This window comes from Dermacentor variabilis, chromosome 8 (assembly GCF_050947875.1).
Source record: "Dermacentor variabilis isolate Ectoservices chromosome 8, ASM5094787v1, whole genome shotgun sequence".
Classification (NCBI taxonomy): domain Eukaryota; kingdom Metazoa; phylum Arthropoda; class Arachnida; order Ixodida; family Ixodidae; genus Dermacentor; species Dermacentor variabilis.
The window spans coordinates 53,217,585-53,235,422 of NC_134575.1; the positions used below are offsets into that span (position 1 = coordinate 53,217,585).

At 45.0% G+C, this 17,838-nt stretch overlaps 1 protein-coding gene across 2 annotated transcripts in view; it reads left to right on the forward strand.

Moving 5' to 3' along the window:
- LOC142590221 (poly(A)-specific ribonuclease PARN-like) overlaps nt 1–17,838 on the forward strand; it is a 64,333-nt gene that overhangs the window by 30,466 nt on the left and 16,029 nt on the right. For both annotated transcript variants that reach the window (XM_075702145.1, XM_075702144.1), the window contains exons 10-15: nt 1,353–1,439; nt 3,027–3,102; nt 5,745–5,852; nt 8,070–8,136; nt 11,279–11,334; nt 15,521–15,607. In XM_075702145.1, coding sequence (XP_075558260.1) covers nt 1,353–1,439; nt 3,027–3,102; nt 5,745–5,852; nt 8,070–8,136; nt 11,279–11,334; nt 15,521–15,607 — 481 coding nt within the window. The remainder of the gene's footprint in view (nt 1–1,352; nt 1,440–3,026; nt 3,103–5,744; nt 5,853–8,069; nt 8,137–11,278; nt 11,335–15,520; nt 15,608–17,838) is intronic.

Genomic DNA, 17,838 nt, shown 5'->3' on the forward strand with positions numbered 1-17,838 from the left:
CGCAGATCATTATCGCGTTGGTGTGCTCCCTTCTGTTGCAGCATCGCCGCATTCAATGCCGCATTCAAAAGACAAGGAGAATCAGGTACTGGGTATCACCTTCGCGTCCTTGTATTCAGGGTCTGTCTTGTTGTACAGAATCGGATAGGGCTCACTGTCAGCAACAATCTTTCCATTGGGATTTCTCAGTTTAGACTCGTCATTGTAAAAAGGCGAGCGCAAACGAGACCAAACCAAGCCACCCAAAACGAGTTTGAGCGAGAGCTGACACGAGCAGACACCAGTGCGAAACAAGCGGTCCAGCTGAACCAAACGCAAGTACAAATAAAATGGTCAGGCATGTCCTCATGACACCAGTTTCCCGCAAATACGTCACTGTAGAGGCTGCTCTCATTGGTCTCCTCCACTCGCGGCTCGCTTGCTGCGACGGCGAGTAGCGAAAAATAGGCCCTGGAATGATCCCTCCTGCGGCATGCATTTTGCCGTTAGAGTGGCTGGGCATTGCGGCGTGACGCAAAAATGGCGACCTTGCCATTTGTGAACTTGGGAATGTCGGAATTATCTATGTCTGAATTTTCGGTATCCAAATTACCAGTTGGCCCATGCAATATCTACAGATAGTTTCTACAAAATATAGTCTACGAACTTTTGGTATCATGCTTTATACATGAGTGAGAAACTTTGGCTTGCACTCAATAATTTTGCACTCGGGCCCGTCATTTTTTCAATTTGCATGTTACAAGCACGATACCTGATTGCACATACTATGCATGTGAAGTACTTCATGCAAATCCATGGTGTGGGCCACGTTTAACTCTGGAACCTTCCTTCTGATAGTGTCACATGCATCATCTGGCATGTTGTTATCGGCAGCCAGTGCTAGATTTCCATCTTTTTCTCTTTTTACAGTGCCATAGTAAAGTCTAGTACTACTCTCTATACTTTATTTCATGCATAGCTGGAAACAATACAAAGTCTAGAGGGAGTTCTCGCACTGCTCGCAGCCACCAACAAGAAATAGTGCGGCACATGTGAATGAAAGTTATAGGAATATGTCGTGTAATTCTTTGCAGCATTAAGTCTCACACTTTTATATTGCAAAGAATACAATTACCATGCTTTCATTGCATGTTAAAGAGCCTCAGGGGGTCAGCAATAATATACATATCTCGTGTGTTCCCTTGGTATGTTAAAGATGACTAGTCAATCACATTATCGAGACACTTCACGTACTTCGTGCCATTTCGTAATGGCACCTTTCTTTTTTTTTAACCACTGCTTCATTCCCAGACCTGAGAATAGAGTTGGAGTATGGTGAAATCTAGTTGAGTTGCTGACTCTGTTTTTTGCAGGACTACAATGAGTTCAAGAGCATGGTGAGGGCTGCCTTCCCATCTCTGGTCGATACCAAGGTGCTTGCCAGTGACAGCGCCATCAAGGTGAGATGACGGGCATTGCAGGAGCACTGCAGTGAGGGTGTCGTGATGTATGAAGAGTGACATATGGCATTATGAAAATTATGATTATGCAGCGGCACAGCATTATTGTTCAAGCCATCTTCCCTGGGCACTTGCATCATTCGTCATTATGCAGGCAGCACTTTGCTCTACATTAGTAGCGGCTAAAAGTACTTCACCTTTACAGAGATAGCTACTAAATGTGCTTCAGTTCCTAAAGTGATAATTGCTTAGAGTACTTCAACCCTGCAGTGATAGCTGTAGAGGGTACCGCTAAGAGTACAGTGGAATCTCAATAAACGGAAATCGCCTAAACGGAACGCCAGTCTCATGGTTGGTTGGTTTTGTATTAATGCAACTCTATTCAGCTTTGTCTCTCAGTAAATGGAAATCCAGATAAAGGGAACCAATTTCCCTGCTGGTTCCTTGAGGTCCTGTTTAAAGAGACACTGTACTCCAGTTGTACAGTGACAGCTGCTAAGGGCACTTCAATCCTACAGTAATAACTGCTAGGGGTATACCCAAATGCTTCATTGACAGCTGCTAAGAATACTTCAGTGCTACGGTGATTGCTGCTAAGGGCACCTAAACTCTACAGTGATAGCTGCTTAGCGTAATTTGATCATGTTTCACTGTTTATCGCAGGTGTGATGACATTTCACTGCCAGATGAACAAAGAGCATATCTGTTTATTTGCTGTCTCTTAGCATTCGAGCCATGGTGTGCAACATGTTTGCCACTACACCGTCTTTGGAATTCTCTTCGCAGTGTCCTTGTCGTCATTTCTTAGTTGTCCGTCATCTTCATGGTGCTGCACTCATGGGGGAGGGATAAACAGAAAGTTGTGTGGTCAGGCCTTTGAAATGATTGGCGCGATAGCAAGCAGGAGATGGAGTACCTGCAAGGCGAAAACATGTGCCAGTTTCATTTAGGCCTCAAGCTTGGGAACGAAATGTGCGAACAACAGCTAACGTTCCCGCTGTCTTTCACATGCATCCATCGAGCCGCCTGCCACGTTCTTACAGTCTTCCCGTGTGGCAGCTAGTGCTTCCAGACAGGGTGTTATTAGACTGCGCTACCTTGGTGATTGGCCCTCGGTGCCCCTGTGTTTTCCTCACAGTACCGAGCACTATGCACAAAATACTGCGACATATTGTACTGCCTTCACGACCACTCCAGGTAGTAGAACACGTAACATTTCTTCACTGGAGCACAATATAATTGATCACGTCATCGCCGTGGCCATCATACCGTTGTCGTCGCTGTCGTAGGCTTGTCGCTGTCTTCACACACTCTTACACCACACGCGCAGCTACCTTCCTTACACAAACACGTTGATCCATCTGATATGGTTTAGCAGAAACCCAAGCTATGCTGGATAACCGAGTGTCTGTAAAATGCTTTGTCTTGCATAGGTTCCAAGAGTACACGCTTACCTGCATGATCTTTTTCTTGTTACCTTACTCCCCTTCTTGTTCCTTGCATAAGATAATAATGCCAGTGTCGACTCTATCATATGTATGGTTACCTTGTCTTTTTTACCACTTCTCCCCCCCCCTCTCCTTCAAGGATACTTTTGCATGCACTGCCCTGGAGTTGCTGCTCAAGCAACTTCGCAGCAGGACATCCTGTGTGCCACCCGTGGGTGAGTTGCATAATATAGCTTATCAACTAGTACCATAAGATTCTTTTTTTATTATAATTATTACTATGGGCTCATTCACACCGGCGACTGACAGTGGTTGCGCGACCAAGTTGGTCGTAAAGTGACCAGTTGCAAATGGTCGCTTTTCTCGAAAAGCGACCATTTTGGGCCAGTCGCTCTCTGCGCAATTTTTCAGTCGCGTGACCGTGGTCGCAAAATTGATAAACCAATCAGCGGCGCACCGGAAGTGATCTTTCATGTGTCTACATCCGGCCTCCTCCCGCGTCGCAGCAAATTCCGCGTAGAATTCGAGAGTTCTTGCTGAGAACAATAATCTCTGGGATTGCGACTTGTGGGTCACGCTCAGCCGGGCTTGCCGGTGTGAACATCAGTCGCCTTCAGTCGATTCTTGATCACGAATTGGAAATGGACGCACGACCTCCTCAAGTCGCTGGTGTGAATGAGCCATGTTTCCTTATGGTACTAAGACATCAGAGGGATTAATATTGTTGGGAGTCTGTTGCTTCAGAGAAAGGATGAACAGAGAGCACATGATAGCCTACTTTAAGAAGAAGCTTTACAGCACTGTGGCTCCTAAGAACGGGGGAAAGGGGAAATGGTTCTTTGCTTGACATCTATCGTCTGTATTCAGTGAAGTTGTACCGGCCATTAATATTGGTGCTTGTGGGTGTACATACGCGCTTGTGTGGGAACATATACAGGGTGTTTCAGCGACTCGAAACGGCGGGCACTATTTGCACAAAAAATTGAAATCCAAAATCAAATAATTCACAAGACTTCACCAATTATCTTTATAACTAATTATGACCTATATTGCAATTTAAAGTTCTAGCGGTGGGCTTCGCAAGGCGGATCCACTTGGAGCGAATTCTCAGGACGGCCCCAGTTTATGGATATAAATTCCCAAACTTTGCGGCGAAATGCATTGGCGTTCCAGTTACTTGTATGCTTCAATGCATGAAACAATGTTTTGTTAACAAAGTAACCGGAACGCCAATGCATTTCTCTGCAAAGTTCGGGAATTTATGTCTAAAAACTGGTGTCATCTTGAAAATTCATTCCAAGTGAATCTCCCTTGCAAACTCCATGACTAGAATTTGTAAATTGCATCACGGGCCATAATGTAGTTGCTTAAAATCTCAATTAGGCAATTTTTATTAATTTGTCAATTTTGTATCTCAATTTTCTTTTTCCAAGTTTTGTCTGCCACTTCGAGTAGACCAGCTCATGAACTAGAATTGCGATATCTGCCACAGGCAACTTTTAAAGAATTTTGAAAATGTTCACTGAAACATCCTGTATATTCAGTCTTGCCATTGCATGGGTGTATATATATATATGCTCTAGTGCAGAAAGAACTGCCACTTGCCGGCAACGACAGCGTCCAGAAAACAGCAGACAGCAATGTGCCGTGCGATTTGGTTGTACAATTACCGCATAAACAGGTTTATGTATTACCATTTAATCATTTTAATTTCATTGTTTTCATTGCTTTCGCAATCATCTTTGGATAAGACAGCAGTATATACAAAGTTGTGCCATTTCACATCTTACCGCGACCCCAATTTCGGATGAAACGGATTTCGGATATGCTGCACTTCTTTTGCTGGGTCATTGTAGTCCGAGGTAACGTGCGTCCACTGTGTGCGTGTTTGAAATTTCAGCAGCTTTTGCTTGCTGTACAGCTAATACATAATTTTAAGCTTTTCCTGGCCACAAGAACTGTTCATAAATCAAAAGCTGTTTAACAAATATGTATCCTATTATTGTTCTCAACATCAAGCATACATAGGAGCGTTAAATAATATGCCTCTCAAGAAATTGGCAGGAAGCATTCTCTTGCATTTTTTTTTTCAGCTTTTTCGTGTTAGCTGTCCACTTGCTCTGTTGAAAAAAGCTTTTATGGCAATTTTTTCCTGTCGCAGCAGTCTTATGGCAATGTCCTTGGTTATACCAACTAAGCTGCAATGTTTTTAAAGCCCTGTACGCATTGAGTTCCTTTGGTAGGCCTGGGCCGGACCCAATCGTGGAGGGACAGGCCCGGGCCGGGCTTGCGCTTCGAATGGCGTGCCTGGGCCAGGCCCGATCGTGGAGGTTCGGGCCCGGGCCGGGCTCGCGCTTCAAACGGCATGCCTGGGCCAGGCCCGGGCCCGATCATGGAGGTTCGGGCCCGGGCCGGGCTCGCGCTTCAAACGACATGCCTGGGCCAGGCCCGGGCCCGATCCTGGAGGTTCGGGCCCGGGCCGGGCTCGCGCTTCAAACGGCATGCCTGGGCCAGGCCCGGGCCCAATCGTGGAGGTTTGGGCCCGGGCCAGGCTCACGCTTCAAACGGCATGCCTGGGCCAGGCCCGGGCCCGATCGTGGAGGTTTGAGCCCGGGCCAGGCTCACGCTTCAAACGGCATGCCTGGGCCAGGCCCGGGCCCGATCGTGGAGGTTCGGGCCCGGGCCAGGCTCACGCTTCAAACGGCATGCCTGGGCCAGGCCCGGGCACAGAAATCAGGCCTGTGTAGAGCTCTGTCCTGATCAACTCGCGGAGCAAGCATTGTGCACTCGTGAGCCCGGCGGCATCTGCGCAGCTAATGGTGCCACCAACTGCTTTGGCTGCTCCCCCTTGCCCCAGAGTCCGAGCCCGGCTACGGCTACAACCTGGACAAGGCCAAGTACCACGAGGCTGGCTACGACGCATTTGTCACGGGCATGTGCTTCATGGGCCTCTGCCAGCAACTAGGTGGGTGTCGCATGTCTTCTGTGTACACAGGATATCCCAGCTAAGATGAGCCAAGCTACTAAAGAAAAAAAGGTGCTACAGGATACACAAGATATACCATTTAACATGGGCCACGCTTTAAAAAAAAAAGCACCACACGATACGAGGGTAGGACCAGCTGTGTTGGGTCAGCAGTCATTTTCCAGGAACTGGGGTATTTTTTATTATATCCTTAATAAGCCCATTAGCAATTAGCTAAATTAATATTTTTCTGGTCTATTGGCATTGGGCCGAATGCCAAATTGCTCTCAGCATTCGAAAAATTTGGAGGACGCTTAAGCTTCACCTTTAAGAGTGGAACGCAATAGCGTTCAAAGACCGCTTACTCCTCTTCATACTTCCCGGCAACTCCAGCTTATGTAACCGTAACGTTTACCAGGAAACGCTGGCTGCAAACGCTATGCACGAAGGCGAGCTCTCTGGTAGAAATGCGGCCTCTTGCGTGAGTCGCTCTCCGGTTATTGTTTTGCATATTTAATATTTCTGTCTGAGAGGAGCTAACCTAGAGGACATGCGCTGTTGGCGTTTCTTTTTTTTTCATTACATTTGTTTGTGGGTTGCCATTCTCAAAATTCCGAGGAATAACTTTGTAAAGGATTAAAAACAAGGCATGAGCAACTTTGGTCATAGAGAAGTGGTTGGGTATGCGTGGTTCGAAATTCGGTTCGAAATTCTTTTTGCCGAGGCAACGCTGCACGCCGACGCCGGACTTTCTGCGACACGGGCTCCTTAACACTGTTGCTTTAAAACATTCAGTAGTCTCCAGGCCGCAACATTTGTTTCTTTAGTTATTGCTTCTACGTGTAATGCAGTCATCTCTCAACCTAACAAAGCTTGAATATGTCTTATCGTGATCGTTCTTACCTATGCCTGTCCTGTGTCACATTATTTTGCCTCTTGGCTGTTTTATCCAGCACTTTTTTGCTGTATTGTCAGTTTCGGTTTCAGTTATTTACGGTTTTCTGTCTGCCATTTCATCTAGCAACATTGTACTTGCTGATGGCACAGGTGTTCCCGTGTATATAAACCATCTATGTCATTAAACTCCTGCTGTTCGTCCGAATCCATTTCAGCCTCCTCGTGTTCTTTCTGCGGCACCAGCCCGCAATATTACACTTTTTTGTAGAGGGGATGTGGGGCATCTTTTTAGTTTCCTTGCATGTTTCGTTCTGTACATAACCGTCACATGTTTCTATTAAATAAATATTTATTTACTGTACCTTTTTCTTGTATAATTTTTTTTCACTGTACATTAGTGACTATTGCAAAACAAGGCCGTTTCTATTGATCTGTTTTGCCAAAAAAAAATTCAGGTGAAAGAGTTCATCTTGTTTTCCTGCATGAAATGCGACAGCAATGTTGCTTTATAGTTGTGAAACCACGCTACGTGTTTTGCCAATAGGTGATGTCCACATTGCGCTTTTAGGGTAACGCTTTCCTCTGAGCTAATGGAAGCCAATGGGACGTTCCAGCAAATTGTGGGAATTAATATGTTGACCATAGTTGCAAGGATGGGCGAGTAGGTGTTGGTTCATATTTGGAAAGGGAACTTGAAAAGGGAATTAAAGTACAATTATCGCTGCATTGCACCACAGCTTGCTCACGGCAGCAAAGGAAGGAGGCACCAGCTTCAAGCGATGCATTACGGAAACATTGCATTCCGTATTCACCCGTATAAGACCAGCACCCTTTACCTTTGTGGACGAAATTGTGGGAAAGAAGAAGTTCCGCCGAAGATTGGGTTTCGAATGCACGACGTTCGGTATCAGGTGATATTGTCGCTAACAGCTTCAAACCTGCTGGAACATCTAACAGCATGGACGATGCTGTGAGTGGTCACCTTCGGGTGTGTGCCGACCAGGTAGTAAGCCCCGGTTACAGCGGCAGTGACATGGAGAATGATGAAGAATGAAACGCGACCTCATCAGTAGGTCTAAATCTTGAGCAAATGCGCGTGTAGTTTGCAGCAAGTTTGTGTCATTGCGTACATCACTCGCGACATCGCCCGTCATTTTAGCGGGTAGCCATGTGCCCGGCTTGTGTAGACCACACCACGCCAAGATTCCGGAAAAGAGGAAGCGAGGGTCTTGCACAAGCGAATACAGTGTGCATTAGGAAAACATTGCATTGTGTGGTCTGTGAGGATGCTCATTGACCTGTGTCGTCTTGCTCGCACAGGTAAAAACAAGGACCATAGCGTTGAGCTGAAGGAGAGTAGCCCAGTCCTGAAGCCATATCTCAACAGGTACGTGGTTTTCTGTGGGTTCTTTAGTTGTAGGCAGGATTGCGGCGTGCCAACTTTAACTTGGGGCCAGCTCTGATTTCCCTGTTCAATTATACAGTCGACTTCCATAAATTCGACCCTGACGGGTCGGACGAAATTGATTGAATGAAATGAAACATATCAAATGAAATGACGGGTAGAAAAAAGAACTATGAAACACACCATCCGTATATTTGGCAGTATATTTGCCCGATTCTAATACGATCCAAATCGAATGCTTTCTATGTGTTGAAAGCAGTAAACTAACATAGAAATCACACTAGTCCTTCTAAACATAGTAGAACACCCAATTTTTTAGCATGCGAAATGTAGCATGCCTCTGACTCTGGCAAGAAAAACAAGCGAAAGCAGCTAACTTTGCCTTCACAGAACAGAAGTTTGTTTGCTCCTAACGTCCATTGTCAACACTTTCAAGCACTTTATTGCTGTCTATGAACCAGAACACATTCTCCATACGGCCCATTGTGCATTTAATATTCTGCATTTATCAAATGACTCTGCAACAATCACAAACATGATGGCGGCCCACACCTAGGTTGTAACCGCGTCGCTAGTTCATCTTGCGACCTCTAGAATGCCAAAAACGCCTGATGTGACTTGTTCCTGCTAGCCACTAGCTTAGCATGTGAATTAACCCGTGTTTTGAATGAGATTTGATGGTTAAAGACTGAAAGCAGCGTGTCGTCACGCTACGTAAAAACCTAAAAAACTGCTACTTTCGCAATCTTGCAATGGTAATGGCAATGATGCTGGCTAGGCTGGCTCTGTTGGTAGGCTGTTGCAAACACAACTGCATACGTTTTGATTCCATATCCACTTGCACTGCACAGGCAATTGGCGGACCAATTTTCGGGGGGAAAGAAAGGTGCTTATAGGATTGCTTATTAGAATTGCTATGAGGATTAGGCACATGCTGACGTCATTCATTGTGAGCTACCATTTGCTATTTAGAACCTTCCTAGGACAGCTAGAGTGCAAGCACTTTTGGCTGGGAATGACATGTATGTTGGATGCAGTCACTGTTCCCTAAGCTAAGCTGAGACCGTAGCAGTAGCTGCTGCTGAAGGGTTGCTGTTTGGGTCATAATTGAGGACAAGCGTGTGTTTGCTGACAAGTCAAGTTCACATGATTTGGCGAAGGCCAATTTTAGGATCGAATTAACTTTACTTTTCACCCGCACCCTTAGAGATGTATAGGCACAGGCCGGGACCTTCGGTCAAGATCAACTTAGCCCAAGCCCAAGGCAGTTCTGTAAACAGCATTAATATTACAGCATCTCAAGCAGACAAATTTTATATATGAATTTACAGTATATGCGAAATTGTTATGATGTCTATGACTGTTTTGCAAAAGTCCTACTCACAAATTGGGGATATATTTCTGTGCCGTATGTATAACACATCAGTTTGGTGGTCCACTTTACATATAGTATCGGTTGCGGTTTACAGAATTATGATGTTTTTTTTTTGCATGTGTTTTTTTGTGTTGCTGAGTTACACAGCTGTATATTTGATAGTTTAAGGTTTTTTTGTGATTTCCTTTTTTTGTTAGTTTGCCAGTGTTCAACAACTTCATAAAAACAATTCATGGCCCAGGATAGAAAACCTGCTACCTTAATACAGTCACTAGGTTTTAACTTTTTATAATTGCAACAAACCCGATCATATCGACTCAGTGGGTTCTGAAAAATCAGTTTCTCTGTTTCCATGTATTTAGGTGAGAATTCCTAAAATGAAGCTTCATCTTTATCCTTTCACTACCGAGAACTCTCTGCAGAAAAGACCTAAATATGATGATTGTTTATATTCATTGAAAGAGACATATAACACAAAGTAAAAGCCAGAAATATGCTGAAAATTTTTGTTTAGAAGTGGGCTTGAAAAAAATATAAACAAAAAAAATTTACTGACAGTTTGCTTAATGGCAGGCCTAATAAAAACTTAACCGCAGAGCTTCAAAGTGCTAAAGTTAGCTCAAAAGATGTGGTCTTAGCACTAAAATAAGGCAATGCTATCACTTTGATGAACGTCCGTTTAACTTGACTTTGACCATTCTAAATGTAGGCCTCTGTGCAGCACACATCAAAGCAAGGAATAGAGCACTCTGCAACCTACGTACCAGGTCCAGGTTTCCTTTCGAGTGCTTCTCTTCCAATCACTTGAGGTCCGCCTTGAGAAACAAAGCATCTCCTTGTTGGCTTTTGGCTTTTAGTAGTTGGCAGAATGTACTTGGAGAAGTGGGGAAGCGACAAGCCGTGGTATTGGAGCAGCTCTGAGGATTTGCATCCTTTAATTGTTGCGAGGTCAAAGTTGGGAGTTCTCGTCAATCAGACCCTCTACAATACGGTGCTTTTATTTTTTAGAGCTCGTTGCAAGTACAAAAACGTGCTGCTCGGTGGTGTCACTTGTAGAGGAACATTGACGAAACACAAGCAGTGAATCCGAACTACCTACGCGCAGTGAAGCCGAACTTGTGTTTGCAGGTTTTAGTTCGGACGGGCCCATCTCGTCCTCGGTAGGGAATTGCTTGAGGCTTTCTGTGGATGTTTACTGGAATGCACTACAGCAATGACAGAAGGTACAGAATTAAGTTTGTAGTATACATGCATGTATGCATCATTTTTAATGCTCTCGGTTTTATAGTTTCACGGTAATCATCCAAAGCTTTGTTAGATCATGCTTGGTGACCTTAAATATGTTCCCAGGGTTACAGTGAACTGATGACAATAGATGCTACTATGCGAAGGGAGTGTCAGTTTTCCTGTTCTCGCTTCCTCCTCTCACTTTGCTCACACCTGCCATGACAGCATGGCATTCTTGGTGCTGCGTCGCTGGGCACCAGGTCGCAGATGCGACTCCCGGCCCCGGCGCCTGCATTCTGGTTGAGGGGGAACACAGAGATGCTGGTGTGCTTATGTTTAGGGGCGCATTACCGAATGCCTAAGCGGTCAAGTAATTTGGAGACACCCAGCTAAGGCGTCCCTCGCAGCACCACTGTTTATCTGAGACATTGAATCCCATGAATCCATCGTCTAGTCATCATTCAATCACTCATTCAGTTAGTCATCCAGCCAATCAGTCATTTTTTCTCGTTCCCTTGTCAGGATCCACATGATGCAGTCTCCGGACATTCCCTCTCTAAACATGGCTGGAAACGAAGGTGAGTGAATTAGTCCGGCCGTGGTGGTGTCCTGCGGGGTTGGGTGAAGGAACGGCGCTTTTGAAAGACCTGACAGCAGTGTGCATCATCTCCTCCTGTCCCGTTCAAAAGTGCTGTGTTTTTCTTGGCCACGGTATGTACCAGCCGGCCCAAATTGGCGCACTGTTTGTTGATGTACTGTCTTTATCAAAAGTATACGGGCTACGTTGCTTGCGGCCACCATGCTGACTACAGGCTGTTTAAAGGAATTCTTGTGGAATAGAAAAATGTTCAACATTTTAGGGCACGGAAAAAAAAGAAAAAGCTCGTGTTCACTATTTAGAGGTCTGGGGCGTTAGGAGCGCCACGGAAACTGCTGCACACAGCCAAGTGACATATGGTGAATGGGCGGAGTAGCCTGTGTACTTTCGACAGAGGTTGTACATATCTGCTTTTGGCCAACTCGCTGTGGTGGGTGGCTCCTAATAGCAATGAAATGCCAAAATCCCCATGGACTGAGATTTGATGGACGCCAAGAAGCCCTTGAGCATTGTTGGACATTGATGACGTTTCTCGCTTTCTCGCAGCCTGGGGGTGTTATACTTGCGAACTTCAGTGCTCAAAGAAAGAGAACTCTAGAGAGGAAAGGAAGACTACATGGACCAGAGGGGTGCTTGTCAGAGAAATGCTTGCTAACGCTGCGGAAATGAGTACACTGCTAAAGCACATCTAGCATAGAAAACGCAAGGTCATGGCTTATCCCCTTGTGGTGTTGTGTGCACAGTTCGGCCACACTAACGTAGTGCATCAAAAACAAGAGCACCAATGGAAAATAATGATAATCAAAATGTGTCACATACCATATCTTAAAACACTACTGATTGGTCCAATGCTGCAGGTTTTTATTAGCAGTACGTTCAAAGTGTTTTAGTACGAGTTAGAAGGCGGCTGCGTGTTTTTTCTTGGCATGTCATCATGCAGCAGCTTTACTTCTTCTATTGTTTTTCACCATGCTTTATGCGCGTGGCATAGTTTTCGAGTGGCTGGATGTGTTATTCCCAGTATGCTGGTCATTAAATGCCATATTTACACGAAAATAGGTCGAACACAAACATACGTCGGCCTCTTTGTTTGGAGGTCTCCTAGAAATAAATAATGATTGGAATATAGGTTGACTCGTATTTTTTACTAAAAGCTTTGAATGTGACACCTTTATTTACTGGAAGGTCAGCTACTAAATCTTGCTAGACAATGGCACGCGCTGTGTCTTCATCGAAGCTGCCGGAGAAGTCGTTCTTGGCCTCCCAAATGATGTCCTCGTTGCTGTCGAGTGCATTGGATATGCAGCATTTCTTAAAGCCAGTCTGGATGATCTTTGCCAACAGATCCGCCGGGCGAGACGGAGGAACTTTGTTAGCTCAGCACTTTTGGTAGTTTTGTTGATGAACATAGATAGAGATCTTTCGGTCATGAATATAGGTCGGTAGCCCACTTCGGGTAACGTTTTTGAAAAAGATAAGTTGACCTATAGTATTTGAACAAATACGGCGTTGATGTTCTCTTAGGTGACATTACTGTAGAATGTTCTCGCATTGAGTTCAAATTCTTTGTACATGAGAATTCTCAGGTCTCTGATGAATTCCTAATCCATCTGCAGCTGCATGTTTTTCATGATCCTGTGGATTGCGAAAAATGTGGTGAAACTAAGCTTACTAAGCTTTCAGTTGACAGAATTAACTGCCACCTGAAAGGCTTACATGTACAGTCAAATCTGGATATAACGAATTATTGTGTATAACGAATAACAGAAATTTTGTGTGAAATTTTTATTTGATATATCGAAAGCTGTAAAATTCTTGCATGAAATTTTTATTTGATATATGGAATTATTGATGCATGAAGTTATTTCGTGAACCCTCTTCAACTTCAATATATGTGGGTTTGACTGTGAATCCAGATAATCATTTTCACAACTATTCAGGGTTCCTAATACTGGTGCTAATATTGCTGGTATACTGCTGCTAATAATCATCTTACCTACTTCAACATTTTCTAACGAGCTGTTAAGTTCAGTTCAGTCTAAGGCTCTGGGACCTCCTGTATTTGGCAACCTGTAATGACAACCTGAGATAGTAGTAGAATTTGATTCCGATTTCAAGAGCTGATCTCACAATACATGCTGCTATCACCGACTTATCGCACAAGTATTCTTTATTCATGTTGGTGAGCGCAAGTATCACGTGACCTCTCATTTCCTCATACTAAATAGTTGTGGATATAATTATCTTTATGGAAGTCTGCACATATACAGTAGAACCCCGTTGTTACGTTCCTTACTGCTGCGTTTTCCCAGCTGCTACGTCGCTTTCATCCGGTCCCAGCATAGCCTCCATAGGATCCAATGTATAAGGAACCCCGCTGTTACGTAGTAGCTGTGAAAACGTTCCCGCATAATGCGTCGCAACCTGAACCCGCCTTGGCTAAAGTAGGCAACGCGCTCCAACCGCCATTTTGGCTATTGACGAGTTTTGACCGGGCTTGGCCGGGCTTGGCTATGGAACTGGCTGCAAGAAGCCGCACACCAGTTCAAGAGGCCACCACTAGGCGGCCATTCGTGAAAAATGCTGTCACTATCATCACTGTGATTACGGTCACCGCATAGTTTGTTGGAGGAGTCGACTCATGGAGAAAGGAAACTCAGGAGAGGCCCAGACGTAACTCTTTGGGTAGCTATAGCTAAAGGGAAGCCAGAAGTTGGCGTTGCTGTGCCTATCGGTCTAGCTCTCCTCTCTTGTTTACATTTCTCGCGAAACCACGCAGCGCTGCACTCAACCGGGCTGCTCGGACGCGCGCACTCCGCAGCAATATTAAACAATCGTTAGCATGTTAGCATGATTACGCCAAAGAGGGCAAAATTTCCCGCGGATATTCCTTCGTCCGTTGCCATTGCCGTGGCGCGGTGACGACGAGGAGCACAAGCCGCATGATGCCGGGGAGTTGCCAAATCCTAGCTTTGGAGAAGCCGTCGTGGCTCTGGACCTCCTCCGCAGGTACGCCGCACCTCACAGCGACGCTGACAGCAATGCGGCCTTCCAGACTATTGAGAAACGTGTGATTTCCAGCGAGCGAAAGAAATGGCAAGCCACCATTCTCGACTTCTTTAAGGTCTAAGCGCACTCTGTGGCAATAAATTGTCTGTATTTGAAGCTGCACTTTTTTCATTCATTTTCGGAGCTTTCCTCACTGTTTCATTTTCCCGGCTGTTACGTTTTTTTTCCTCGGTCCAGTGAAAAACGTATGAACGGGGTTCCACTGTATATGACCTCACGCGTTCAATGCTGCATGGGCTGTAGTAGCATGTTTATTTGTGTGGTAAAAATAAGAATTTTCTTGCAGTTAATTAGCTCTCCATCTGTGTAGCCTTCCTTTTGTCTGTTGTGCTTTTTCGTTATTTTTTTGTTCTCTCCATGGTTTACAAGTGCGGAAAATAGCAACGGTCCCAGCATACCATTCTTTAGCGAGGCATCGAAGTATTTTTTAACCCGTTTTTTCACTGCACTGCCCACTGATTTTTCAGGCTCTAGGGCCCATATTCACAAAAGCCAGATTGAATTAAAGTTCTTGCTATATCGAACAACTGGGGGAAAAAAATAATTTGCATTGGAAAGAAACCTGCAGAGCTCACTTTCACAAAACATAAATTTATTTTCAATAAATATTAATCACCGCCACTTTTGGACAGTTCTTCATTCCTTTAGACCTTATGTATTTTCTGTGGTTCACTGCGTTCGTTATGATGCGATTCTTGAACTCCGCAACCATCACAAATAGAGTGGTGGCCGACGCCTAGGCTAACCACTTCGCCAGGTCATCATGTGATGCCATATCCAAAGCGCCGGAAGCATGTGATGGAACTCTCTTGCTGCTATCTTAGTACGTAAAATAACTTATCTTTTGAATGAAAAAAATCCGGTGTTGAAATTTCATGGCAGAGTGCATTGATGTTTTTCGTTGACACCCTGGAAAAAAAAACAGACTGGTGCAAGTTCGGAATGGATTTGCCACGGGTAGGGACAAATGGGATAGACAGCCGACTGAACGGGCACTTTCAAGCACAGTTTCAATTGTGACTCCTTCGGTGTCGTGACCAGAAGTTCCTGCAGGTGGAAATTTAATTCAGTGCGCCTTGGTCTGTTGTTGCTCGCAGTGATACCGTCTCGGAGCCACGTTTTGCACGTGACGTTTCCTCCAGAATGGCGTGCCAACGACCTCTACCAGTTGTTCAACAGCTTTGGTGAGTTGGGGAAGGGTTGTTTAAAGAGAGGGAACCGCAAAGGCCAAGACATCCCTCGTTTCGTTTCCTTTCTTTTTCTTTCTTGCCAATTTCATTCTTGCCAGCAGGAGAGGCCAGTAACAATGCTGGACTGCCAGGTGTCGCACTTTTTTTGTTTGAGGTGTAAAAAATGTAGAAAAAGAATCAATAAAAAATAACATGAGAGGAACAGCAACAAAAAAACCTTTGCAGGTGTGTGCTAATTTTAGCAACTCACTCATCAAAGACAGCGAAGTTGTGTATAATGGAGTTCTCACACTGTTGCAGAAGTCCTATAAGCTTGGTTTTGCCACTGCCTCTAATCTGCCCAAGGCCTTGCAGTTATTTCACCATAACCAAGCTTAGTATTTTTACACTTTCCGAGGCATGTTCCGGCATGTTGTTGCGGTTCCACTCTGTACAACGCATTTATGCCTCCTCAATACCGCCACGCAATCAAATGTTGCCGCTGCTGCACGAAAACTGTTGTGGCACTCCCCTGTACAACATCGCCGTAAGACCGTCGGCTGCATCACCACAGTGGTCAGCATATCACAGGCACCGAACTACAGGGCAAGCAGACAGGTGCCCAATGCAGCACGTTACCCACTGAGTAATATGCAATGTGTGTTGACTGTAATTGAATATAACTTATTTAAGTGTTTCGTGTTTCTGAGCGCCTTTTGACATTCGCATTTCAGAAGTTGGTAAGTAGTTGAATCGTAGCATGCTTTGGCATACCCCCTTTCCTAGCTGGAATAAAGATACATGTACAGTCAACGTCCGATTTTTGCAGACGCCCAGTTTTTCGGTCGTGCCCGATAATTGTGGCTCCTTCGTGACACCGTGACATACACCATAAAGCCAATGTATAAAAATGGGAAATTCTGGACGCTCAAACCCTTTGCTGTTTGATTTTCCGCACTTTTTACCCCCAACCACAGATCCGAAGCAGGATCCAGTTTTCTTTCATAAATAGAATATATTTCATTCAAATGGACCCAACGTTTGTCTAACAAGAGCACATTTGCATTTCATGTGTATTTAAATTGGAAAAAATTGATGTAGGCCCTGAGGTAAAGCTTGCTCTCTTAAAATGGCAACCTGAATCTGCAGTCAAAGGAGCCACGATCCTTTGATCATGGCACAAGTGTGGCCTTTGTTTAGTGAACCATTGAGCACTGAGGAGGATTCACCACAGGTGAAGGGCACGATATTCTTTTTCAAGTAACAGTCGGGCAGGCCACATAATGCGTAGAGCGGACAACCACTGGTCTACTAAAATTGGTGACAGCCTAACAATTCAGTACAAGCACCGCCCGCAAAACCACACTACACCTGCCCAGAGTGTTTCTGCGCTGCGAAACATTGTTCCCGAGAGGCGCTCACGCTGGAAGAAGTTGGCCTCTGCGATGTTGGCCAGCATTGAGACAGTTTACGTTTGCAGCTTCGAGCCCAAGTAAAAGAACGCATCTAGAAGACGTCTCTGTGACTTGACGCCACCTTGCACCAACAAAAAAAAGCACGTATTGCTATTTTTTGTTTAATTCACAAACAATTATGATGCTCCCTAATGCGAAATGTAAGCGCAGCTCTATGCAAGTTTTCATTTCACGGCATATTGAGGCAAAGAGTTCGAGAGAGACATGTAGCAGAGGGGGCAGTTGTTGAAAATCTGATCTGCGGGTCAAGTGTGTCGTCTTTTATACATGACTCATTGAAGGCTCCAGTGTAATCACTGGTAACGCTTGGCTTCCAGAAAGTACTACATAATTTGTGTCGTCCATAGAATCAGATTACAAAATCATTGGAAACCATGACAATCAAAACAAGCATGAACAACAACAAACCAAATAAGCGCGAGCGAGAGCTGACGTGAGCAGACAGTAGTACTTAACAAGTGGTCCAGCTGAGACCAGATACGAGTACGCATAGAGTGGTCAGGCAGGTCCACATGGAACCAGTTTCCAGCGCACATGTCACTGAAGGGGACGCTCTCATCGGTCTCTCCCATTCGTGGCTTATGTCTTTCGTCTGCTGTTACGCATTAGCTCTTTCATCTTTCGCTGTTGCGCTCAGTCACTCGTTTATGCAGGCAGCGCTAACGCTTGCCGCAGGAACGGGCCACTAAGAGCTGGGCTCTAAAACATTTTCGTGCGCAAGCCTATGAGAAACACAGCATAGCTTACATTAAGCATGCGTTTGCTCGTGCA